General features: G+C 42.0%; 1 protein-coding gene across 1 annotated transcript in view; it reads right to left on the reverse strand.

Annotated features, from left to right (window-relative positions):
* LOC126456234 (chymotrypsin-like) overlaps window positions 1–26,685 on the reverse strand; it is a 44,304-nt gene that overhangs the window by 14,124 nt on the left and 3,495 nt on the right. Inside the window, exons 3-5 of the mRNA XM_050091987.1 lie at window positions 15,289–15,430; window positions 9,434–9,615; window positions 6,067–6,159 (exon numbers count right to left, since the gene is read on the reverse strand). Coding sequence (XP_049947944.1) covers window positions 6,067–6,159; window positions 9,434–9,615; window positions 15,289–15,430 — 417 coding nt within the window. The remainder of the gene's footprint in view (window positions 1–6,066; window positions 6,160–9,433; window positions 9,616–15,288; window positions 15,431–26,685) is intronic.

Consider the following 26,685-nt stretch of genomic DNA (forward strand, 5'->3'; position numbering starts at 1 on the left):
GTGTGTCCGACGTTAAGAGGACTTGCTATCGAGAAAATTTCAGGAAGAATGTAATTTCGAAGAAGAAACTAATAAACTAAAAAGGTAACTGTTAATTGAGTTTATTTTTCAGGAAACATATTTCCGCTTAGGTACGTACTTTAGACGTAATTTGCTGCTCGCAATTACGTGATTTATACTTTGTGCTAATTTTATGTTCTATGAATTTACGTGTGAAGCGACGTGCTTGCGTATATTAACTGATTTTGACAATGATTGATGATTGAACAGGGTTGTTACTTGTGTATATTATGCATCGCTTGGCTGCACTGCTTTTTCACTGATGTCATATTTTTTTTATTATGTGCCAGCTGCGCTTATTTATTTAAATTATAATTGTCACCTGATTAATTGTGCTGACTGTGGTTATGTATGTAGGTTACACTTTGTCATTTATCTGCGTACGCCTTCATGTTTACTTATTAAGATTACATATGAACATTTATTTGCTTATGTGATATGATGCTAATGACCTGTTTATTATGTAAGATAACATATTTGCTGCCTTGCTTATGGATTGTATATTTACACATTTCTGTTTTGTCGTCATAGCTACTCTTCAATTTGGTATATAGAAATGCTGATGTACTGTGTACGAACATAGAGTGTAGGTCACACCATGGTATTAATTACAGATTGCTTGCTTGGCAGAGCCTCGTTGTAGGAATTGTGCTGCATCCACTTGTTGTCATTCTGTTCTCTACTGGTATATTTACTCGCTATTGCATGTTTTGCTTACGCTCAGTGCCTTATATTTTTAAGATAAGAAAATGAACTGCTATAATTCGACGAACGACATTAGTACAAGAAACTTCATAGAAGTCACATGAGCTGGAGGTTTTATGGAATCTGTATAAATTTGTGCTAATAGAAAGGAAGCTAACGACATGACATACCAACACTAGGTTTAGACCATTGACAGTCATTACACTGCATTCTTCGTGAGCAATTTAAATAGCAAGTGACACTTGACACAAAAAATACTCCACATGTTTGCTTCTGCCATGATTCGTGAAGTGGTGTACACACTGTGAAATATTATGATCATTCACACTCCGTAATCGTACTTAATTACTGAGAGTTATTCGAACTAAAGACTGTTAGAGGTCATGTATGCATTTCTTTTGTTTAATGATGGATAAGGTAGCCAAAATGTATTTTATCATTCACAATGAGTAGAAGATTTGGCTCAGGTCGACTACACAGAGGTTGTGTGTGGACATTGTGTCTTCGAATTGTATGGGATGATGAACTGAAGTTTGCACTAGGATTTTATCTGTACTTGTTGGAGGAGACTGACTAGAGGAAAGAGTTGTTATGGAAGTGAAATGATATTGGTGCTAAGGTTTATATGTATCGACATATTGAAGAGGTATTATTGAGGTATTGAGATTATGTGAAGAGGTATTATTGAGGTATTGAGATTGTGTGAAGCTGATGATTATTGGAGTTTTGGTGGACAAGAGGTAAGGTAAATGATATTGATGATAAGGTTTATATGTATCGACGTAAGAGGTATTATTGAAGTATTGAGATTATGTGATGCTGATGATTATTGGAGTTTTGGTGGATAAGAGGTAAAGTAGGTGAGGAGCATATTTTTTTGTTTTTGTTGGTTATATGGAACAAGGAGGATGAAGATAGCAGACTAGAACACTCAAGTAAAAGGAAGATTGTCTATACACACACTTTGTTAAATCACTAAGCAGTATATACTTTTTTTGGAGAGAGGAAGTAATTGCATATCTTGGCACACTGACAGATGTTCAGTAACCGTACATTTTGATTTGGCTTGGCAAACATTGGTCTTGACATGATGACTATGACGTTGACTAACTATTATTGACTGTTATACATTGCTGCCACTACTACTTGATACACATGTCGAACATCAAAACCTTTGACAGAATTGCATTTACACAGTTAACACTATTCAATTACACAGTAGTACTTAATGTGGATGAAAGATGAGTGAGTGTGTTTTGTGTGTTTTCCTTTCCTATCCCAAATTTGGTACCGACCTATCTCCTAAATATTATTTTACTTGTTTGTTGTGGCTTGCACTGACACCCATAAATATTATAGGTTTACTGATATTTGAGTATTTGTAATAGTTAATATGACAATTATCTGATATCATTTGTGTGTTTATTATAATTTGTATGTTTAGTGTAAGAGCATTGATAATAATTTTGTAAAAGCAATTGTGTGTGCATTCAAACTATTGTTCATGCCTGAACTGTCTGATTAGTGATGGTGAATATTATGGACTGTTACCTGCACTTCTTCAACTTAATGCGTGCCACTTAGAAATGTTTAATTTCTGCTGATGAACTGTGTGATTAGTGATAGTGAATATTATGGACTGTTACTTGTACTTTTTCCACATGATTGGTGCCACTGGGACACATTTAATTTCTGCTTATAAACTCTGATGAACAGTGTGATTAGTGATAGTGAATATTATGGACTGCTGTCTGGCCCTGCTCATCATTGCTAGGTGCCACTGATGAACTGCTTCTACTGACATAATGTCACTTGTTGGTGTCTACACCTGCTCAACATCACTGGGTGCCACTGATGGACTGCTTCTACTGAAATAATGTCACTTGTTGCTGTCTGCACCTGCTCAACATTACTGGGTGCCACTGATGGGACTGATTCTACTGAAAGATGTCACTTGTTGGTGTCTGCACCTGTTAACATTACTGGGTGCCACTGATGGAACTGCTTCTACTAGAATGATGTCACTTGTTGGTATTTGCACCTGTTGACCATTGCTGGGTGCTACTGCTGGAACTATCAACTACTTGTTTTTTTTAATCATGGAAAGCATGTTATGTGGACATTTGTATAAACTGATTTTTTGTGTATTATGTAAACTATTATGTAAAGTCACATGTATGAAAGAATTTGTATTGCTTACTGTATTTTATAAATTAGGTTATTGAAAGGTCAGTGCAAAGTCAAAATTTTATCTAATTATGTGATATTTACGTATTAATATTATCTTTTATTTTTGCCTGTATTTTTGTGGACGAATTTGGTGGTATTTTCACCACCAATGCTGGCAAAAATACCATCAAATTCTGGCCCGTGGAGGAGGGGCATATGAAAGGTGGCTACACTGAACCACAACGCCAGAGATTGCGCCAAAGAGTATTATTCAGCCGCCTCCACTGGCAGTGATTATTGAGAAGTAGCGGAGTGCAGTGCTTGTCGAGAACTCGTAGTAGTCAGTGCTTGCTGAGATGTCGTAGTGAAGAGTGCTTGTTGAGAACTCGTAGTAGGCAGTGATTATTGAGAAGTTGCGGTGGGCAGTGCTTGTCGAGAGGTCGTGGTGGAGAGTGCTTGTCGAGATGTTGTAGTAGGGAGTGCTTGTTCCATGTTTTATGCAGTTGTTTGATGGGCTAGACAGCAGATGTTGTTCTAACGGAGATATTGTAATGATTAGAGTGCTTTTCATCACTATATATGAAGGTAACAAAACTCGCTTTTTTTTCCTTCATTATTTCAGTGTCTTAAATAATGCGTCGTTACAGGTTCAGTCAACAAATCATCTGGCTCGTGTTCTTGTATTAGAGTGTAATTCTGCTTTCCTTACGCAATTATAGTATTTCTATTTTTTAATTACTTCAGTATAAATGATATTTAAATTTTCTTGTCTTATTGAAGAAGAACCGTGCCAGATGTGTACGTTGAATCACACTTCCACACACAGAACAGCTACACTTGTGCTTTGTTGGCTTCGTAGGTTTTATAGTTGCAGGGGATTTGATTAATTAATTGTGTTAACGAAAATTTTCATTTCATTCTTTGTTGTTGTTCTATGCAGTCAGATTGCGTACAAAAACTAGTCAGGGCCAACCGTTTACGACACTTCGTAATCGTACATAGAGTTATTAAAATTAAAAGTATTTGCATTTCATATTTATATAATTAAGCCCCCATTCAATGTTTCAAAATTGAAGGGGACACAAAAACAAGACCATAGAAATATTTAGGAAGTAAGATAACTGAAGACGAAGGAAGCAAAGACTTAGAGCAGCAAACGCACAGTCCATGAATTTTTTAAAAAAATGGCTTTTTTCGAACTACAGAAATACTGAACTGAGGAATAAGGTGGTTGAAAGCTGCATTTAGAACGTAGCACTTTATGCTTGTTAAACATGGGCAATAGGCGAAACTGAAATAAAATCTCTTGAATGACTTGAGGTGCAGTGTTGGAGACGTCTGTTAAAAGATAAAATGGACACTCAAAACCACCAACCAGGAAGACGTGCAAAGAATCGACGAAGAAAAGTTGTATAGATGTCAACAGAACGAAGAAGACACCACTGGGTTGGGCACGTAACACAACAAGCTCTTTCTAAACAGCCTAGAGGAACATTTGGGATGGAAGATAGCACGAGGAAGAACGCGACTAATGTTCTGAAATCAGTCTGTATATGATGTGGAGATCTAATTACGCAGGTATGAAGTTAGCTTCTAATAAATCACAAGATTTGGTACGTAGGATATCCGCAACTGAGAGGCACGATAATTAATTTACAGAGATTCCCTTCATTTGCGCTAATATTTATTCAGTTGACTACCGGTTTCGGAATTTTAAAATCCTACCTTCAGATATGTGAAATTATTGTATTTGGTGACACACAACGCGCGGTCTGGTCAGTCAGTGCACGAGCTCCAATCACTGCACGTTGGCGGAAACTGCCCGCCGCAGGGCAGCAGCACGATAGGAACGGCAACATCTGCAGTCTGGAAGATGCCTGGAAGCGCGGTGTCGACCTCCGGCGTGGCCTCCAATACTAGTGTAGTTCAAGCTGTTCTCTCTAAATTAGTTTTAATAAATGCAAAACGAGAACCGTCAAGCAGTTGAAAGATGATAATGAAGACCAAGAAGGAGACGTTTACATCCTAAGTCTTGTTGATTTGATTCCACGGTTCCTCATCTTTTACCCGTAAAATATTATATTTTTATCAGTTACCTTGTCTTAGCCCGCCTGGTTGGCCGTGCGATCTAACGCACGGCTTTCCGGGCGGGAAGGAGCGCCTGGTCCCCGGCACGAATCCGCCCAGCGAATTTGCGTCGAGGTCCGGTGACCCGGCCAGTCTGTGGGTGGTTTTTAGGCGGTTTTCCATCTGCCTCGGCGAATGCGGGCTGGTTTCCCTTATTCCGCCTCAGTTACACTATGTCGGCGATTGCTGCGCAAACAAATTCTCCACATACGCGTACACCACCATTACTCTACCACGCAAACATAGGGGTTACACTCGTCTGGTGTGAGACGTTCCCTGGGGGGTCCACCGAGGGCCGAACCGCACAATAACCCTGGGTTCGGTGTGGGGCGGCGGATGGATGAAGTGGACTGCGGTAGTCGTCGTGGGATTGTGGACCACTGTGGCTGCGGCGGGTACGGAGTCTCTCCGTAGGTCCCCGGTTAACATTCAATACAATACCTTGTCTTAACAAAAATACACGATGATGAGGGGTGAAATGAAAATTCATTTAACTAAGTATTCTCCAATGCTCTGGTCACTCTCGTACTTCGGACACTTTTGTACGAAAAAATGTCTTAGGGGGTAGGTGCAATCCCTGATAAGATATGTGCAGGAAATTATTTAAAAGCATTCCCTGCTGGACTATAAGACATTGCTGTCACATCAATATCATCTCATGAGCCGGCCGGCGTGGCCGAGCGGTTCTAGGCACTTCAGTCCAAAACCGCGCTGCTGCTATGGTCCCATATTCGAATGCTGCCTCTGGCATGGATGTGTGTGACGTCCTTAGGTTAGTTAGGTTTAAATAGTTCTGTCTAGGGGACTGATGACCTCAGATGTTAAGTCCCATAGTACTTAGAGCCATTTCAACCTTTTGAACCATCATCTCATGGAAGAGCTCTGTACTAGACACTTCCAGTACATCGAGAAACGCAGTGATATACTGCTCTACAGCCTGCTCCAGTGCTGTTGGGAGTGTTAGTGATAACTATCGCGGTAATTGAGAGTATATATCACACTTACCGGCCGCCCCCCATCCGGTGAAATAGCCAACTTGATTGGCGTAGTAATTGCCAGCGTCTGCAAACGTTGGTAGTATGGCAGGTCTAATGTAATCTGGAACAGAAGAAAAATATTGTTACGTGAGAGCAAGAAATAGCTGTTTCATTATTGATTATTGACGCATAAACATTACTCTACGTCTCATTTAATGAGAATTATCAGTCATATATTTCCTCGTTATTTTGTTGAACGCAGTAAGAAGACTGTAGAAATCAATTTTTTCATTAGGGTATATGATCACCGAGAGGTTGAGTGCCGCCTATTAGGGTTGCGTGACACGCCAAGGAAAGTATATAAACTAAACTACGTCCGAACACGACTTGTAGGCCCAACGGTACCGACCGACTGCCGTGTCATCCTCAGATCTTAGGCGTCACCAAAAGCAGATGTGGAGGGGAATGTGGTCAGCAAATCGCTCTCCCAGCCATTGTCAGTTTATGGGACGGAAGCCGCTACTCCTCAGTTAAGTAGCTCCTCAATTGGCCTCATAAGGGCTGAGTGCACCCCACTTGTCCGTAGCTTCGGTCAGACCCGTTTCTGTGCTAGCCAAGCGATCTGACGGGAACCGGTGTAACCGCTGTGACCGTTGGCAAGGAAAGTATTGCCGGAGCTGTCATTTGTACTCAGGTGATTTATGTGTAAGAGCTTACTGACAGGAATTAACAGACTTTTAACGCGGAATGTTAATTGGAGCTAGGCGCATGGGACATTCCGTTTCAAAAATCGTTAGAGAATTCAGTATTCCGAAATTCCCAGTATGCCGAGAATACTAAATTTCAGGCATTACCTCTCACCACGGACGACGCAATGGCCGACGGGCTTCACTTAACGACCGAGAGCAGCAACGTTTGTGTAGAGTTGTCACTGATAACAGACAAACAACACTGCTTGAAATAACCGCAGAAATCAATGTGGGACGTGCGGCGAAATCTGGCGTTAATGGGCTATGGCAGCAGACGACCGACGCCACTCCCTTTATTAACAGCACGACAACACCTGCAGCGCCTCTCCTGGGCTCGTGACCATGTCGGTTGGACCCTAGACTATTGGAAAACAGTGGACTGTTCACATGAGTCCCGATTTCAGTTGGTAGTAGCTGGTGGTAGGGTTCGAGTGTGGCGCAGACCCAACGAAGCCTTGGACCCAAGTTGTCAACAAGGCACTTTGCAAGCTGGTGGTTGTCCCATAATGGTGTAGGCTGTGATTACATGGAATGGCCACGGTCCTCTGGTCAAATTGAACCAATCATGGACTGGAAATGGTTATGTTCAGTTACTTGGAGACCATTGCAGTGATTCATGGACTTCATGTCCCCATGAAAATTCGCCACGTCACCAGACCACAGTTGATCACGATTGGTTTGAAGAATATTCAGAACCGTTCGAGCGAGTGGTTTGGCCACTCAGATTGCCCGACATGAATCCCACAGAACATTTATGGGACATAATGGAGAGGTCAGTTCGTGCACAAAATATGATCTGGCAACACTTTCGCGATTATTGACAGCTGTAGAGAGGACTTCTTGCAGGGGACTTACGACGACTTGCTGAAACCATGCCACGTCGAGCTGCAGCATTACGCGGGAAAAAAGAATGCCCTACGCCATATTGAGAGGTATTCCATGACTTTTGTCACTTCAGTGTACACCATACTGAAATCAGTGGCCATTCGTAACCATATATTCGCAATTTTCTAGCAAACGGGTCGTTTGCAGACCCATGCTTAGTGAACTTCTCTTTCTTCTATGTTATTATCATATTTTTTCGGATGTACCAGCTTCCGCTATTAATTTTGGAGCGCCTTGTATATGAGACATTTGAAATTTCTGAAGAACAGCTAATGATGGGATTATACAGGGTGTTACAAAAAGGTACGGCCAAACTTTCAGGAAACATTCCTCACAGACAAAGAAATAAAATATGTTATGTGGACATGTGTCCGGAAACGCTTACTTTCCATGTTAGAGCTCATTTTATTACTTCTCTTCAAATCACATTAATCGTGGAATGGAAACACACAGCAACAGAACGTACCAGCGTGACTTCAAACACTTTGTTACAGGAAGTGTTCAAAATGTCCTCCGTTAGCGAGGATACATGCATCCACCCTCCGTCGCATGGAATCCCTGATGCGCTGATGTAGCCCTGGAGAATGGCGTATTGTATCACAGCCGTCCACAATTCGAGCACGAATTGGTACCGGGGTTGCCTACAAGAGCTTTCGAATGCCCACATAAATGAAAGTCAAGATGTTTGAGGTCAGGAGAGCGTGGAGGCCATGGAATTGGTCCGCCTCTACCAATCCATCGGTCACCGAATCTGTTGTTGAGAAGCGTACGAACACTTAGACTGAAATGTACAGGAGCTCCACCGTGCATGAACAACATGTTGTGTCGTACTTGTAAAGGCACACGTTCTAGCAGCACAGGTAGAGTATTCCGTATGAAATCACGATAACGTGCTCCATTGAGCGTAGGTGGAAGAAACTAAAATGAGCTGTAACATGGAAATTAAGCGTTTCCGGACACATGTCCACATAACATATTTTCTTTCTTTGTGTGTGAGGAATGTTTCCTGAAAGTTTGGCCGTTCTTTTTTGTAACACCCTGTATACTGTGCACCATCCATAGTTTGTTTTTTGCTGATGAGTATATTTCACTACCCATCAACGAAGATTTGGGTCATTCTTCATGGAGGCGACTTCATGAGCTACTATCCAACTTTTGAAGCGTTAGACATATTATTTTATCTTCATAACATCGGCTACTCAAACAAACACAAATAAAAAATGCCTTCATCCTGGCATGCTCTACGTTTCGAAAATGGAGTGGAGATAGATACTGCGAAGGGATCAACTATTTGCCGGCTTTAACAAAGTCAAATTAACAACAAAAAGATCACTATGTCAACATGATTAAAAGTAAAATTCAGTAAGTCCTCATTCCTCCCGCTGTCGAGCTGTCATGCCGTAATTTTGATGGAATTTCTCGTCTGGTCACGCGTTTAACACGGAGCCTTCTGCTTTTTAAGGCAACATAACGGTTGCGACCACTTTATAGGAAGTAAATGGTCTACTGGAAAGCAATTATTCAACAATCTCTTGTGTATAATGTCTTGGTAAGTACGAAAGAACGTTATGTTAGTTGTCAGCTCTATACAGTATAAGGCAAACTGCTAGTGATGCAGAAGGCAGCAGTTACGCTGAAATGAGGACAGCTGCTAAACGAGATGACTGGAGAACTGCGCTACCAACCACAGGGTAACGAGAGTAGCTGAATATGTTAGACATGAGCATCAGGAATCATCGTCAAGTATGCTGTGGGACTTACTGGAGGCGCCTGTGACGTAGCAGTCGAGATCCACGATGGCCATGTTGTATTTTGGCCAGTTGTTGACGGTGCTGGCGTCGAAGCCTGGGTGGATGTTGCATATATTGCTAGTGATGGTGACCCGCTCGTCCTCCAGTGTGTCCATGTCTTGCACGCCGATCCACACATCCCAGTATGTGTACCTGCAACACGCACCGTCACCTAAAGATACGTAGAGAACTGTAGCAAAGATGCAGTTAGTATGTTGCGCATTGTAGTCCCTTTACAACTGCAGTCGTGGAACCATAAATGCAGATCATCTTATAACTCTGGAAAATTCGTTGGATGAGAGATGTATATTATTTTCCCGCTAACATGTGGTGCACTTGGAAGGCCCCCCTTGGTACTATGTGTCACAATAGTTCCAATCCCTTGATTCTGCCCAAAGTTTTCGGAAACCTCCTTTGCACATTAAGCAAATATCATAACTGGTAATACCTTCCAAAACATTCCCAGTTTGGATTCTCTTTGTTCCCTTCCCAGGTCACCGGGAAAAAAGAAAAACAAGACATCTCCAATGACCCACAATGCCTATTTGAAAAGGGACACACGGATATTCCGCAACAAAAAGCATTAGTATCCGAACAATCTATATTACTAAACGGTTAAAACGGTCGTCCAGTCCCAGCTGTGATGTTGCCTATCTAACAGCTTCCAGGGACAACAAAATTAGGTTTTCAATACTTCATATAATTACTGACCAAATTTAAAATCTTCAAATGTTCTCGTAACCTGCTCATTGAAATGTGTAATCTTACGTAAAAGCCGGCCGTGGTGGCCGTGCAGTTCTAGGCGCTTCAGTCCGGAATCACGTGACTGCTGCGGTCGCAGGTTCGAATGCCTCGGGCATGGATGTGTGTGATGTGCTTAGGTTAGCTAGGTTTAAGTAGTTCTAAGTTCTAGGGGACTGATGACCTAAGATGTTAAGGCCCATAGTGCTCAGAGCCATTTGAACCATTTTGAACCTTACGTAAAACGTTTAACACACTAAGTCAAGCCTTAAAGTTAGTAACTTTGTATATGTCTTGAGACTCACAGCGCGTAGATTACCCAGAATATAATCATTCAATATTTGTGATTTCCACAAAACTTAACGCATAATGTCAAACCAATTTGTAACATTTCTCGCTGACACCCCAAAAAATAATGAAAGAAAGAAATTATCGCTTATTACATTTTCGTTATTGATACAATAAAATTTCAGCATCAGGCACGACGTTTCAGTTTATTACTCGTGTAATATTAATTCTGTTCGCAACACATTTTGCAGATAGTATCCACATACAGCACTGAATGTAGCTCCAAAATTGTTCCATTGTATGATACGCAATTCACGAATATGACTTCATAAACACTGATATGTATGAAAAACTAGCTTTTGTTAAAACGGAACGCAAACTATCGAGACTACACTCATCCAGTAAATTATCTGTAACTAATAAAATTAAGATAATTAGGTTTTTTCATCTTCAACCATTAAGGTTTGAAAAGCTTATTGTCAAATATTTCAGACATTAACTCATTTGTAAATCAAGCAGGCGTTTTACTTTTAAAGAATTTGGGGTGGGGTGGAGGTAGTATCTTAAGGGAAAAATATTATTCGCTGTACTTCGTCTGTAGGTTGCTTGAAACAGCTTTAATATATCATATTTACTTATACTAAAAGTATATAGTTCTGGCAATACCGACCATAACCTTCATCTTCTGTGCAGATGCACACATATTCCCCAAACTCTTACGGGAGTTGATAAAAATGTCTTCCTCGAGTAATGATTGTGTTGCTGTGGGACACTACGAATGTAGTGTGTGGACATACTAGGTGAGAATGTGGGTCTCGCGGGAGGCGTGTGCGAGATAGTGCCTGTAATCCCTGTAGTCTGTGCCCTCGGTGGCTCAGATGGATAGAGCGTCTGCCATGTAAGCAGGAGATCCCGGGTTCGAGTCCTGGTCGGGACACACATTTTCAACATGTCCCCAATGGTGTATAACAACGCCTGTTTACAGCAGAAGGTATTAATATAATTCTAATAAATCCTTTTTTTCGATAATGCTAATAAACTGTTTTCTACTGATCTGATCATCAACCAGCAAAGTACAAAATGCACAATCGATTTGCGGCGTCGTACACTATAAATAGTTTCCAGGTAGCGTGTAGTAGCCCTTTTCACGGCTTTAAGGATGGGCTGGACTCCTCCACACACTGCCGTCTGTCATAAATTGATATGCATTATGGGACCCACGTACGATTTCTTATAATCAAGACAGTTGACGGAAACGATCGTCACCTACAGTGCCAGTATTTAGGCATTTCCCTGATGGCTCCGAGACAGAAAGCTACGCTGCTAGCCACTAAAATTAGAACACAACGAAAGTGGCATGCAAAGACAGTTGGTAGATGAGCAATAAAAATCTGATCAGGTTGACGAGTGTGGGCATCTCTGAGGGGAATGATAAATGGGGGTTGGTCAATAAGTAACAAAATCAGATAGATTCAAGGCACCGAGTGAGGTAGTGCGATGGTTAGCACACTGGACTCGCATTCGGGAGGACTAGGGGTCAAAGCCACGTCCGACCATCCAGATTTAGGCTTTCCGTGATTTCCCTAAACCGCTTAAGGCAAATGCCGGTATGGTTCCTTTGAAAAGACACGGCCGATTTCCTTATCCGTCCCTCCCTACTCCGAGCCTCTGTTCCGCCTCTAACGACCTCGTTGTCAACGGGACACTAAAAACTAACCTCCTCCTCCTCCTACATTCAAGGCACGGTATCCATATGGCGTTCGCAGGCCAGTCTGTAATGCCATTAGCCAATATCGGCAGCCCATGAAATGACACTAACATGTACCAGGTGTAGAAGTATGAAACTGCAATTTGGCTGCAATAATTATACGTCTGTTGTTTGAAACTGATAAACGATGTTTTATTCAAAATAATTTACATTGATATTTGTACATTTCTCCCTCCCCTCCGGGAGGCTACGAACGCCATGCGAAAAAAAAAGAAAACACGTTCTCTTGAAGCGAACAAGTTAGCGAGTCATTTTCGTACATTTTCATACGAATTGAAGTGTTGTTGAGCTACAGCTTGTCCAAGTGATGCAAACAGATGATAATCCAACGGAGCCAAGCCTGGAGAATAAGCCGCATACCCTAGTGTTTCCCAACCGAACGCCTCAATCGTTTCCCTGACCCGTTTTGCTGTGTATCATGGGGTGTTATCGTGGAGCAACATGGCTTTGTGTTGCCTTTTTCCATATACCGGTCTTTTTTTCACGTAATGCCCGATTTAAATCGATCATGTGCTGTTGGTAGCTATCAGTGTTAAGGGTTTCGCCAGGTTTTAGCAGCTCATAATAGATGACACCCTTTTGAACCCACCAAACACAGAGCATTTGTCTTCTTTCCGAAACGATTTGGTCTTGCAGTGGATGTCAACGGCTTGCCTGTATGCACCCATGATTTACGACGCTTAGGATTCTCAAAATATATTCATTTTTCATCACCTGTCACTATTGGATGGAGAAACGGCTCCCTTTTGTATCTTACGAGCGGCATTTCACAAGTGGTCTTTCAGTTTTGTTGCTGTCTTCCATTCAGTTCATGTGGAATCCATTTTCCCATTTTCTGTACCTTTCAACAGATGAGAAACGGCTTTTACGTCACATTCAATTGTTTCGAGAGTTCCTGTTGACTTTGAGTATCATCTTCATCCAATAAGGCCTGCAATTCGGTGTCTTCAAACTTTTTCGGTGGTTTCCCGCGCTCGTCATTTCTCACTTCAAAATCACCACTTTTGAATTTTTTTAACCACTCGAAACAGTTTTCCCAAGAGCAGGTTCGCCGAAAGCTTCGACAAGCATTCGATGCGATTCTGCAACAGTTTTCTTCAAATGGTAACAGAAAAACAAAGCTGTCCGCAAATCGTAGTTCAGGCACAAAAGTCGACATGTTTACGGGTTTGATACAGAAGCGGTTTCACGGGTCCTACACTGACGGCTTGCACCATCTATAGGGAAATACCGGTTTCATACTCTAACAGCTGGTATGTCAGAACAAAGCCAGAAATAACTTCTAGAAACGGAATCAGGCCATCGTTAACTGGAAACTAGTGCCAGAGAGAGCTTTTGGCGTAGAGCCGACGCTCTCTGGTGGAGGCCAGCAGTCAACGCGTGATTCCTCTTCGACGCTCTCTACTGGCTACTGTTGCCAGCAGATCATGTTCCACAGCAATAAGCAACCTTTGCTGAAGTGACGGTCCGGTCCTACTTGATACGTAGACCACAAATGTGAGACAGCGTTGTCCGCGCCTAGTGGAGTTTGAAAGGGGCGTCGTTGTCGGCCTCCGTTTGGCTGGCTGACAGATCGATAGTATCCAGAATTGTGGAGCATTGGGGTGTGACCAGTCGCCCGATGTTGGACTGCATGGTAACATGACTACTATACACTCTTTGCCGTGGTCCGGTCGATCACGTCTGATCACCACAAGAGAGGGTCGACATATTTTGCACAAAACACATGTAATATGTTCACATCTGCGTTTGACATGCAGGAACATGCTGTGTCATCCTGCAGCATTGGCCGGAGAATAGCAACCGTCCCAGACGTAGGCTGCCGTTAACAACACAACAGAAACGGCTGTGTTTGGAGCGGTGCCTTGCCTTGGATGCATGGACTGCTGATAAATGACGTCGCATTGTGTTCAGTGGTGAACTGGGGTTCTATGCTACCCCAGATGACCATCTTTAGCGAGTATGGCGGCGTTCTGGGAAGAGGTCCCATTCTTCCTGTGTGTTGGAGAGGCTCAGCGGTGGTGCCTGTGGCAGAGTGCCTGGAGTGAAGAGTCTGGGGTATGACTTGAGGTCGTGGTTGATAGTGGTTTAGGGAACTCATACGGCACAATAACATTCCACGGACAAAAAAATGGTTCAAATGGCTCTGAGCACCATGAGACTTAACATCTGAGGTCATCAGTCCCCTAGAACTTAGAACTACTTAAACCTAACTAACCTAAGGACATCACACACATCCATGCCCGAGGCAGGATTCGTACCTGCGACCATAGCGGTAGCGCGGTTCCAGACAGAAGCGCCTAGAATCGCTCGGCCACACCGGCCGGCTTCCACGGACATACTATGTCGTCATGTGTACCCCGCACGCGACAATACCGCTGCTCCATTTTTCAAAAGAGTAATGCTCGTCTACACATGACACGTGTGTCTGTAAACTAGCTCCGTGATGGTGAAGTACTCCCAAGGCCAGCAAGATCCTCGGTCCCGTTCCCGATAGCACATGTGTGGGACCAGCTCCAACGTCAATTCGATCACAGCGGCCGAGTCTAGGACTTCGAGGACCAGTTACAACAATTACAGTTACAGCATGCCTCGAGAGAGGATACAACTGTTGTATGACAGCCTTCCCAACCGAATCAGTGCAAGCATCCAGGCAAGTGGGGGTGCAACATCATCCTGGTGAGTGGGTTCATGCTCCCAAGTTCTCTCAAGTTTGACTCGATTTTGTAATCACTGAAATAACATCGCATACCCTCTCCACCAATGAAGACTCATCTCGTTTCCTCCTACCCTTAGCGTGCTTCATTTTTTTGTCAGACAATATTTTGTTAGGCTGAGATGAAGAGACCTGCTGAAAAAAACTGTCGTACAAGTCTACATAAAAGTAGTCTTCGGTCTGATGACTATTGTAGCAAGTGCAATAACAGCAACAATGCTAAGAAGTCTTTCCCAGTTGACCGGCATGTACTGGCTCTAGTTGTGGAAGCTGAAGGACGGCCGCGTGTGCGGGCTGCGGTGCAGAGCCTCACCCGTAGCAGCAGACGGCGGCGGTGAGCACCCATCTGCTGGAGAGCAGGGCGCCGCTGCACGTGGTGGTTCCGTCGGCCACGATGCCCACCGTGTGCGGGAACTGGCCGCGGTACGGAGCAGCGCCGATCACCGGCCGCACGCCTGCAACGTGGTCACAACTTGTAAACATTTTCTTCCAGTGTATGTCAAACAAAGAAAGTGAGTTCGACATTGCTGCATCTGTGTTGTTCCGAATTGCGATGCAATGTTTCTTCGGACACGCATGCATGTCCAAAGGAACAGGCATATCGGCGACAACAGCCGCTGTGAAATACGTGAAATATATTCGCAGTTGCGAATAAGAACAGCCATCACCTGTATAAGGGCGACGACACTGAAAATTTGTGCCGGAGCGGGACTCGAACCCAGTTGTTCGTATAACTGCGAATACATTTCATGTACTTCACAGCGGCTGTAGTCGCCGATATGCCTGTTCCTTTGGACGTGCATGGAAGTCCGAAGGAACATTGCATCGTTCTTCTTAATAGAACATGCACTACAATATTGAATTTTTCCGCCGATACCAGGCAGCGACTTTCAATTCAAAGCACTTTCTAAAGCGAAGATAGCATAAATATTTCTCTATTTTCGACAACTGGTTTCAACATACTTTGCTGTCATTTTCAGGTTTGTAATATAGTGTACATCGGTGGAATGTATCTTATATCAAGAGGTGAGTCGTAACATTTGAAAAAACGTCTTTTGTTTGACATTACAAAAAAACGGAAAAGGAATCTGTACATTTACATAATTTCAGAATCTTTGTGACAAAACGTATTCATTGTGAGTTGGAACCTCATGTGAAGTTGTCACGTTAGTGGATAAAATCATGAGTTACGACGTAATATTTGACAAAGATTTTTGTTGTATTAGAAGAAACAGAAAGGGAATTGGACATGTACATACCTTCAAAATCTTTGACACAAAACGTGTTCATTGTGAGTTGGAACTTCACGCTAAGTTTCATGTTAGTGGATAAAATGTGGTAACTTATACAAAGGTTTGTCAGTAATAAAACATTTACAGTGTACATGGCCCTGTCTTTATATGTAGCGCTCACAAATGATTCTTACATCATAAAAATCACAGTATATAGTAAAATACACTGTAGCACATCTGCTTACGTTAGCTTGACACGTTCGATTACTGCGCATTTTATAGCATGCCGTGATGTTTATGACGTAATAATCATCTTTGAATGGTACGTACACGGGCATGGCCATGTACACAAGCACTTTCTGATTGAAAATGTTTTATTTCTGAGAAACCATTGTATAAGTTGCTACATTTTATCCACTAACATGAAACTTAGCGTGAAGTTCCAACTTACAATAAATACGTTTTGTAACAAAGATTTTGAAGGTATGTACATGTCCAGTTCCCTTTTCTCTTTCTTGTAATACAACAAAAATCTTTGTCAAATATTATGTCGTAACTCATAATATGAGACATTCCATCGATGTGCACTATGTTACACACCTGTAAATGACAGCAAAGTCTGTCGAAACCGGTTGTTGAAAATAAAGAAATATTTATGCGATCTTCGCTTTACGAAGCTTTCTTCGAAGTTAAACAGGTCACTCCTTACCATTTCTCAACATGAGAAAATTCAGTTCTTCTATTAAAATGTCCTCCCCTGTACGAGAATTACATAACGTGTGTACGAATACAGGTAGTGATACGACGACATATGAACGGTTGGATCTGGCCGTGAATCGTGCACGGATAGCCAAAGCGGCAAAGGCTACCCCCTTGCCGCGCTGGATTAGCCGAGCGGTCTAGGCGCTGCAGTCATAGACTGTGCGGATGGTCCCGGAAGAGGTTCGAGTCCTCCCTCGGGCATGGGTGTGTGAGTTTGTCCTTAGGATAATTTATGTTAAGTAGTGTGTAAGCTTAGGGACTGAAGACCTTAGCAGTTAAGTCCCATTAGATTTCAGACACACTTGATAAAAGGCTACCCCTGGTGTTATGCGGGTTCGAGTGCCGGTCTGGCACAGATTTTCATTGCCATCATTCCCTTGTACAGCTGATGGTTGTTCGAATTTGCAACTGCGAATACATTTCATGTGAAGAGAGTGAGATTGGAGTTTGCTGTCGTGCCGGCATGGTTAAGCTGACTCACGCAGCACTAGCTCAGGTCTACATGTACATCGTCACTTTGCAATTCACCCTTCATTGTTTGGTAGAGGGTACATAGAACTATATCCAGACAATTTCTCGACCAGTTCACTCTCGAATATCACGATGGACAAATGAACATCATCTAAAAGTTTCCGACCGACTTCTGACTTCTCTTCTTTTTTCACTGTGGTCTTTTCTCCCTACGTAGGTGGAAGTCAAAAAAATATTTTGGCATTCAGAGGAGAAAGTCTGTGATCGAAATTTTGTGAAAATATCTCGCTGCAACGAGAAACGGCTTTGTTTTAATGATTGGCATCCCAACTCGCTTATCGTATCCGTGACATGCTCTCCACAGCTTCGTAACAATACAAAAAGAGCTGCCCTTTTTGACATTCCCGATGTCCTACGTCAATCCTATCTCCTGAGGATACACTATCGCGTAACGAAACTCTATAAGAAAACGGAGCATCGTGGTATAGGCAGTCTCATTAACAGACCTTCTAAGTGTTCTGCCAGTAAATCGTAGTCATTTGTTCGCATTCCCTACAACATTTTCTGTGAGATGCTTCCAACTTAAGTTATTCGTAAGACATTTAACTGAATGGACAGCCACCGAATTTACATAATTTATCGTACAACTGAAACTAAAAGGAATTTTTATATTCAGATGGAGGACGTCACACTTTTTATTATTCGGTGCCAGTTGCCATTCATCTTCAGTTTCACTAGATGTCTTCCCCTCAGTTACTAAGAACTGTGTGTTAAACACTGACAAATAAATGAGAAGGGGATAAAAATTGGAGGAAGAAGAATATGGCTTGAGGTTTGCAGATGGCCCTTCTAAAAACAGATATATTTACAAAATTTACCTTTCTGATTGATTGTCCTTTCTCATGATTCACACTGTGCAATGGTTCAAGTTCTAGAGTTGGTGGTTAGAGATCTCTGTAAGATGTCCCCGCGATCTTTGTGCACTACATTTTCGTCTTTACTGAGAATTTTCACAGTGGTACTTCCTGGTCTGATTTGACCCAATTTGTGCAGTAAATCACATCTTCGCCTCCTCTCCAGTTTCGTCACGCTCCTCTTTTAGCCAGTTTTTCCTAGCCTGCTCTGTTTCCCTAAATAATTCGTTATTTATCCTTCGGTACGCCTTCCTTGCATCTTAATTGCTCTTGTTTTTCTTTTTTTTTTTTTTAACTTTCTCCTTCTTCCATCTTAGAAATTATTTCCGTATAACCCTTGGCTGTTTTGACCTTTTCCCTTTTACATGTCCTATACACATCTGCCTTTCTTCTATTATTCCTTCTTTCAGCATATTCCAAATAGTCGTCGACATTTTCAGGAGGTTATTTGTCTCGTAATGTGTTAGTAAGTTCAAATGATAGCATTTCCGTAAGTCTACCTTTCCCGAATTTTTATCTTCTCTAGGTTCCACTTCTTCACCATGGAAGACTTCTTCAGTTCTTTAATTTTTATTTCTATTTCTGCCATAAGTCAATTAATATCAGTCCCTGGTAATGTGCGCACTTCTTGATTCCATTTATGTGCCTTTCTTCGGCCAGTATGATATCAATTCGGTCTCTATATTTGTCCCATGGTGATTTCTAAACGTAGAGCTTCCTCCTGTGATTATAACCATGTACGTTTTCACTACCAGCTGTCTTTCCCTGCGGAAATCAAGAAGCCGTTCATCTCCATCATACTTCATTCAAAGACAATGACTGACTACGGTTCTCTCCATCACTTCTGCTCCACTTGCATTCCAATAGCCCATTACTATTTCTCAGAATCCTTGAGCATCGCCCATCATTTTCTCTATTATGTTATATGTTTTCACTGCGAGCTGGTCATCGTGTTCTGTGGTTGGCACATACACTTGGAAAATAAGTACATGTAATTTACAGAATTATCGGGTGTCCGGCCGGGTCACGTCGTAATTCCTCCACGATACTTTAGCAAACAGACAGGTTGCCATCTTCAGGTGGTCGCTGATGAACCTGAAAATAGTAACGTGTCTGTTTACCGAAATATCGTGTAGGAATTGTGACATGACCCGGCCGCACACCTGAGAATTCTATAAATTAGAAATACACCGGGAAAACGTCAGACCGCTTAATAAATATATCTTTCAGTAATTCTTCCCGCCTTACACCAATAACCCTGTCACATCTATATCTACATTTTCCACGCAATTAGCCATTTCTTTGTCATAATCACTCCTACTCCGTTCCTTCATTTTATTCGTCCTCCTCAGTAGTACATTGCGTATTCATCAGATTGCAGTTCCCCACGTCCATGTTAACTCAGAAACTCCTACTGAAACGTACACTTCCAATCTGTATACATGACAGTTTTGAATTATGGAAATCGTAAGCGTGTTTCCAGTGTGAAAACTATTAAGAACCTTAGGGTTCTCTGATGTTCAAACTAATGAATAACAGCAATTATTAACAGAAGCAGGGAAAGAATTGAATGGGTCAGAAAGGAACCTTGATAGGGGGATGCTCTGCTGTAAATTTTTGATAGCCTAGTGTCAATGGAAACTCACCTGAAATAACTGACGTTTACAATGTTGTAAGTTGCAGGGTTGGATGGAAAACAAAGAGAAAGTTCTCAGCACTGCCTTGAGCATTGGTCAATGAAGAGTGAATGAAACAGTGGGGTCATATGCATATCTGGAGATTAAAGTCGGTGTATTACAAGGAAAGAAAAATACCAGAAATTTAGATAACCAGCATCTGAGGCTGACTGCAGTACAATTTTACTGCCGCCAACTTACATTTCGCGGAAAGACCACAAAGATAAGATAAGAGAGATTAGGGCTCGTACAGAGGCATATAGGCAGTCATTTTTCCCTCGTTCTGTTTGGGGGTGGAACAGGGAGAGAAGATGCTAGTTGTGGTACGAGGTACCCTCCGCCACGCACCCTATGGTGGATTGCAGAGTATGTATGTAGATGTAGATGTAGTTGTAGACCAGAAAGCTTTGTACGGTACGATTACCTGCTTTTTTATAATGCTGACGAAAACCACAACAAAACTAATTTCTGTTAAAGATTAATTGATTTGTTCGCTATCTTAATGCAATTCGAGCGTGGATGTATATCCAGCACTTATCGCCAAAAACAAAACAGAAATCAAATCAGTGGTAGAAGATCAGTGTCCCTGCAAGACGAAACGCGAAATCTGCTTCGTTTGGAGGAAATATCATCTCCGTCTTTATGAGTGAAACAAAAGGGATTGATTAAATATGAATACTACGGAGGTCTTTCGGACTAACTGGATGAAAAAGCTACGGGAGACGACACCGTGACTGCGAAATATCAACATCATCTGGGCGTAGTGTCGCAATGGAACGAGCATGTCACGTCGGTAGTAGGGGAGACGAATGTTCGGCTCCGTTTCATTGGGAGAATTTTGTGAAAGTGTAGCCCACCTACAGAGGAGGCAGCTTTTAATGCGACCCATTTTTTTGAGTATTGCTCGAATGTTTGCGATTCCAACCACGTCAGAATAAAGGAAGACATAGAAGCAATTCAGAGGAGTGCTGCTAGATTCGTTCTAGTAGCTTCGATCAGCAAGCAAGTGTTACGGAGATGCTTTGTGAACTCAAATGGGAATATCCGTGGAGGGAAGACGACGTTCTTTTTGCGAGGTGCTGTTGAGGAAATTTAAAGTCGGCATATAAGGCTGACTGCAAAACTAGTCCACTGCCGCTAACGTACGTTTCGCTAAGGGCCACATAGATAAGATGAAAAATTTCGGCCCGTACGGTGACTGTCGTTGTTCCCTCGTTCTGTTTGCGAGAGGAAAGAAATGTTTCAAATGGCTCTGAGCACTATGTGACTTAACTTCTGAGGTCATAAGTCCCCTAGAACTTAGAACTACTTAAACCTAACTAACCTAAGGATATCACACACATCCATGCCCGAGGCAGGATTCGAACCTGCGACCGTAGCGGCCGCGCGGTTCCAGACTGTAAGGCCTAGAACCTCTCGGCCACCGCGGCCGGCTTGCGAGAGGAACATGGAAGGAAATGACTAGTAGTGGTACAAGGTACCCTCCGCCATGCATTACACGGTGGCTTGCGAGGTATGTACGCAGATGCAGATATAGTTGTTAAAAATGAAGAATTTGTAACAGTGACAGTTGAAACATCCGCCGTATCCAGCACAATTTTTTGTCACTGACTTTCTCCTATCGTCACGTCAGAAGAACTAGTGGCTGGAGAACTTTTTGTGTGCAATGACAAATAAATTGATCTAAAAGAAAGCTACTTCGATAAATCAGTGTATTTTCAAGTCGAACTTACAAACTGTCATTGACAGGTCAAGAAATGTTCTCCATGCTCATGTATGTATGAAGCGTTCACAAGAAGCCCTGTCAGTTTACAGACTATGTCCTTTCATCATGAAGTCTCACACAAATAAATACTCCTGTTCACATGACTGTTCTAGCCAACCAACTTTCTTCCTTTACTTATGCCTTTGTACCGCAGCGGCTCAGGGTCGGCAAAATTATGAACGAATTTGGCATGGTTAATGTAAATGGTGGCCGTATACCCTTCCTGTCACCTCGCCATCCCCCGGCCCCCACCACCGCCCCTTCGCCGGGCCTATGACTGGGCTGGTCCATATACAGCCACAATAATTTCACCGTGAATCAGTATGCAATTTAGACGTTTTGCTCTTAAATGTACCGTACCCCGTATATTCAACTTGGAATAAGTTTCCACTTGCCGCTGCATTTTACTCCCACACTGCGCTGCACCTATTATGCATACCGCAGCAGAACTGTGTCTGCAGGAAATCCAGAACATTTATTCTCTTCTGACAACGTGCTACTTTTGTTGCGCAATCGTTTCAGAGTGCGATGACATCTGTCACTTTTTGAAAACACTTCGTATTGGTTTCTCACGCGTCGAGAAATAAGTCATATTCTTGCACCAAATTAAGCGTTGAGCGCGGAAGATGGAATTATAGTCTCTTTAGGTTGCATGTTAGTTGAACTACTCCTTTACTTACTTGGAAAGCACCCCTCGTAGCGTCATTGATTGGTAATCAAAAGGTCCTCGGTCCCGGGTTAGAATCCCGCCATTGCTTAAATTTTGATTAATAATCAGCATTGGCGGCCGAAGACTTCCGGCATAAGAAGTCACCCTCGTTCTGCCAACGGCCTTGTTAAAGAGGGCACAGGAGCGGACTTAAGTTCAGGGCACTCTCTTGTCCTCTAGGGGTGAGAAACTGCTCCTAAAGACGGAAGAATCAGCAGAGATCAACGGCGTGAGGATGCAGCAGGCAATGGAAACCACTGCATTAAAGACACGTAACGTGTATCGATAGGACATGTGGCCTGTAATTGAAAAGTGTCATGACGATCTCTCCATTGGCAAAAGATTCCGGAATAGTCACCCATTCGGATCTCCGGGAGGAGACTGCCAAGGAGGAGGTGCCCATGAGAAAAAGATTGAATAATCAACGAAACGATAACGTTCTACGAATCGGGGAGTGGAATGTCCGAAGCTTGAACGTGATAGGGAAACTAGAAAATCTGTAAGGGAAATGCAAAGGCTCGATCTAGTCAGTGAAGGATTTCTGGTCAGGGAAATATCGACAGGAGCAGAAAATGGTATAACGGGAGTAGGGTTCGTTACGAATACTGTGTGTGTTACTCTGAATAGTTCAGTGATAGGGTTGTTCTTATGAGAATCGATAGCAAACGAGCATCGACAACTATAGTTCAGGTATATATGCCGACGTCGCAAGCTGAAGATGAAGAGATAGAGAAAGTTTATGAGGATATTGAAAGGGTAATACAGTACATAAGGAGAGACCAAAATCTCATAGTCATGGGAGGCTGGAATGCACTTGTCGTTGAAAGAGTGGAAGAAAGGGTTACAGGAGAATACGGGTTTGGGACAAGGACTGAGAGAGGAGAAAGACTAACTGATTTCTGTAACAAGTTTCAGCTAATAATAGCGAATACTCTGTTCAAGAATCACAAGAGGAGGAACGATATTTGCAAAAGACCGGGTGATACAGGAAGATTTCAGTTAGATTTCATCATGGTCAGACAGAGATTCCGAAATCAGATACTGGATTGTAAGGCGTACGCAGTACCAGATATAGACTCAAATCACAATACAGTAGTGGTGAAGAATAGGCTGAAGTTTAAGACATTAAACAGGAAGAATCAGTACGCAAGGAAGTGGGATACAGAAGTACTAAGGAATAACGAGATATGCTTGAAGTTCTCTAAGGCTATAAATACAGCAATTAGCAATAGCTCAGTAGGCAGTACAGTTGAAGAGGAATAGACATGTCTAAAAAGGGCCATCACAGAAGTCGGAAAGAAAAACATAGGTACAAAGAAGGTAACTGCGAAGAAACCAAGGGTAAGAGAAGAAATACTTCAGGTTATCTATGAAAGATGGATGTACAAAAATGTTCCGGGAAGCTCAGGAATACAGAAATACAAGTCGCTGAGGAATTAAATAAATAGGAAGTGCAGAGAAGCTAACACGAAATGGTTGCATGAAGAATGTGAAGAAATCTAAAAAGAAATGATTGTTGGAAGGACGGACTCAGTACACAGGAAAGTCAAAACAATCTTCGGTGACATTAAAAGCAAGGGATATAACATTAAGAGGTGCAACGGGAATTTCACTGCTAAATGCAGAGGAGAGAGCAGATAGATGGAAAGAATACATTTAAAGCCTCTATGAGGGGGAAGATTTGTATGAAGTGACACAGGAAACAGAATCGAATTAGAAGAAATTTGTTATTTTTATTATTTTACACGTCTAGTTCCGTAGGACAAAATTGAGGAGCAAATCTCCAAGGTCATGGAACGTCTCAGTACATGAAATTACAACATAAAAGCAATAACAAATAAAAATAAATGTTAATGAACCCGAAAAAAGTCCGTCCATAAGTTTCAGTAAACGCAGTCAACAATACAACAAGGATCAGCTTAATTTTTCAAGAAACTTCACGACAGAATAGAAAGAGTGACCCATGAGGAAACTCTTCAGTTTCGATTTGAAAGCGCGTGGATTACTGCTAAGATTTGTGAATTCTTGTGGTAGCTTATTGAAAATGGATGCAGCAGTATACTGCACACCTTCCTGCATAAGAGTTAAGGAAGTCCGATCCAAATGCAGGTTTGATTTCTGCCGAGTATTAACTGAGTGAAAGCTGCTTATTCTTGGGAATAATCTAATATTGTCTAATATTATTCTTGGGAATAATCTAATATTGTCTAATATTGTCAACAATATTAGATTATTCCCAAGAATAAGCAGCTTTCACTCAGTTAATACTCGGCAGAAATCAAACCTGCATTTGGATCGGACTTCCTTAACTCTTATGCAGGAAGGTGTGCAGTATACTGCTGCATCCATTTTCAATAAGCTACCACAAGAATTCAAAAATCTCAGCAGTAATCCACGCGCTTTCATATATATATATATATATATATATATATATATATATATATATATATATATTGAGAGGCCAATGTCAAAATACCCAGATTCGTGAACGGGGGTCGACAAGAGGTTCGTGAACTTACACCACTTATTACCCGAATCCTTTTAGAATGGGAAGAGCTACCCCAAAATATAATACCATACGACATAAGCAAATTAAAATAAGCAAAATAGATTAATTTTCGTGTCAAACGATCACTCACTTCAGATACCGTTCGAATAGTAAAAATAAGGAGATCCAGCATTAGAATCAGAATTTAAAGAGCTTTGGAGGACTTAAGATCAAATAAGGCAGAAGGGATAGATAAAATTCCCTCAGAATTTCTAAAATCACTGGAGAAGTGGTAACAAAACGACTATTCATGTTGGCGTGTAGAATGTATGAGTCTGACGACATACCACCTCACTTTAGGAAAAATATCATCCACACAATTCCGATGAGGGCAAGAGCTGACAAATGCGATAATTATCGCATAATCAGCTTCACAGCCCATTCACCCAAGTTGCTGACAAGAATAATATGCAGAAGAATGCATAGCCCATTCACCCAAGTTGCTGACAAGAATAATATGCAGAAGAATGGAAAAGAAAATTGAGGATGTGCTAGATGACGATCAGTTTGGCTCTAGGAAATGTAAAGGCACGAGAGAGGCAATTCTGACGATGCGGTTGATAATAAAAGCAAGAAAAATCGACACGTTCATAGGATTTGTTGACCTGGAAAAAGCCTTCGACAATGTAAAATGGTGCAAGATGTTCGAAATTCTGAGAAAAATAGGGGTAAGTTATAGGGAAACGCGGGTGACAAAACAATATGTACAAGAGAATAATAACAGTGGACGACCAAGAACGGATAAAAAGGGTGTAAGACAGGGATGTAGTCTTTCCCCCTACTGTTCAATTTGTGCATCGAAGAAGCAATGACGGAATTAAAAGAACTGTTCAGGAGTGGAATTAAAATTCAAGGTGAAAGGATATCAATCATAGGATTCGCTGATGACATTGCTGTCCTGAGTGAAAGTGAAGAAGAATTACGTGATCTGCTGAACGAAATGAACAATCTGATCAGGACAGAATATGGATTGAGAGTAAATCGAAGAAAGACGAAAGTAATGAGAAGGAGCAGAAATAAGAAAAGCGAGAAACTTAACATCAGGATTGATGGTCACGAAGTAGATGAAGTTAAGGAATTATGCTACCTATGCAGTAAAATAACCAATGACGGACGGAGCGAGTTGGATGTCAAAAACAGACTAGCAATGGCGAAAAGGGCATTCCTGGCCAAGAGAAATTCACTAGTATCAAACATGGACCTTAGTTTGAAGAAGAAATTTGTGAGAATGTACGTCTGGAATACAGAATTGTGTAGTAGTGAAACGTGGACTGTAGGAACACCGGAACAGAAGAGAATGGAAGCATTTGAGATGTGGTGCTACAGCCGAATGTTCAAAATTGGGTGGACCGATAACGTAAGGAATGAGGGGGTTCTGCGCAGAAATGGAGAGGAATGGAATATGTGGAAATCATTGATAAGAAGGAACAGGATGATAGGACATCTGTTAAGACATGAGGGAATGACTTCCACGGTACTAGAGGGAACTGTTGAGGGCAAGAACTGTAGAGAAAGATAGAGACTGGAATACATCCGGCAAATAATTGAGGATGTAGGTTGCAAGAGCTACTCTGAGATGAAGAAGTTGGTACAAGAGAGGAATTCGTGGCGGCCCGCGTCAAACCAGTCAGAA

Source organism: Schistocerca serialis, chromosome 2, assembly GCF_023864345.2.
Source record: "Schistocerca serialis cubense isolate TAMUIC-IGC-003099 chromosome 2, iqSchSeri2.2, whole genome shotgun sequence".
Classification (NCBI taxonomy): domain Eukaryota; kingdom Metazoa; phylum Arthropoda; class Insecta; order Orthoptera; family Acrididae; genus Schistocerca; species Schistocerca serialis.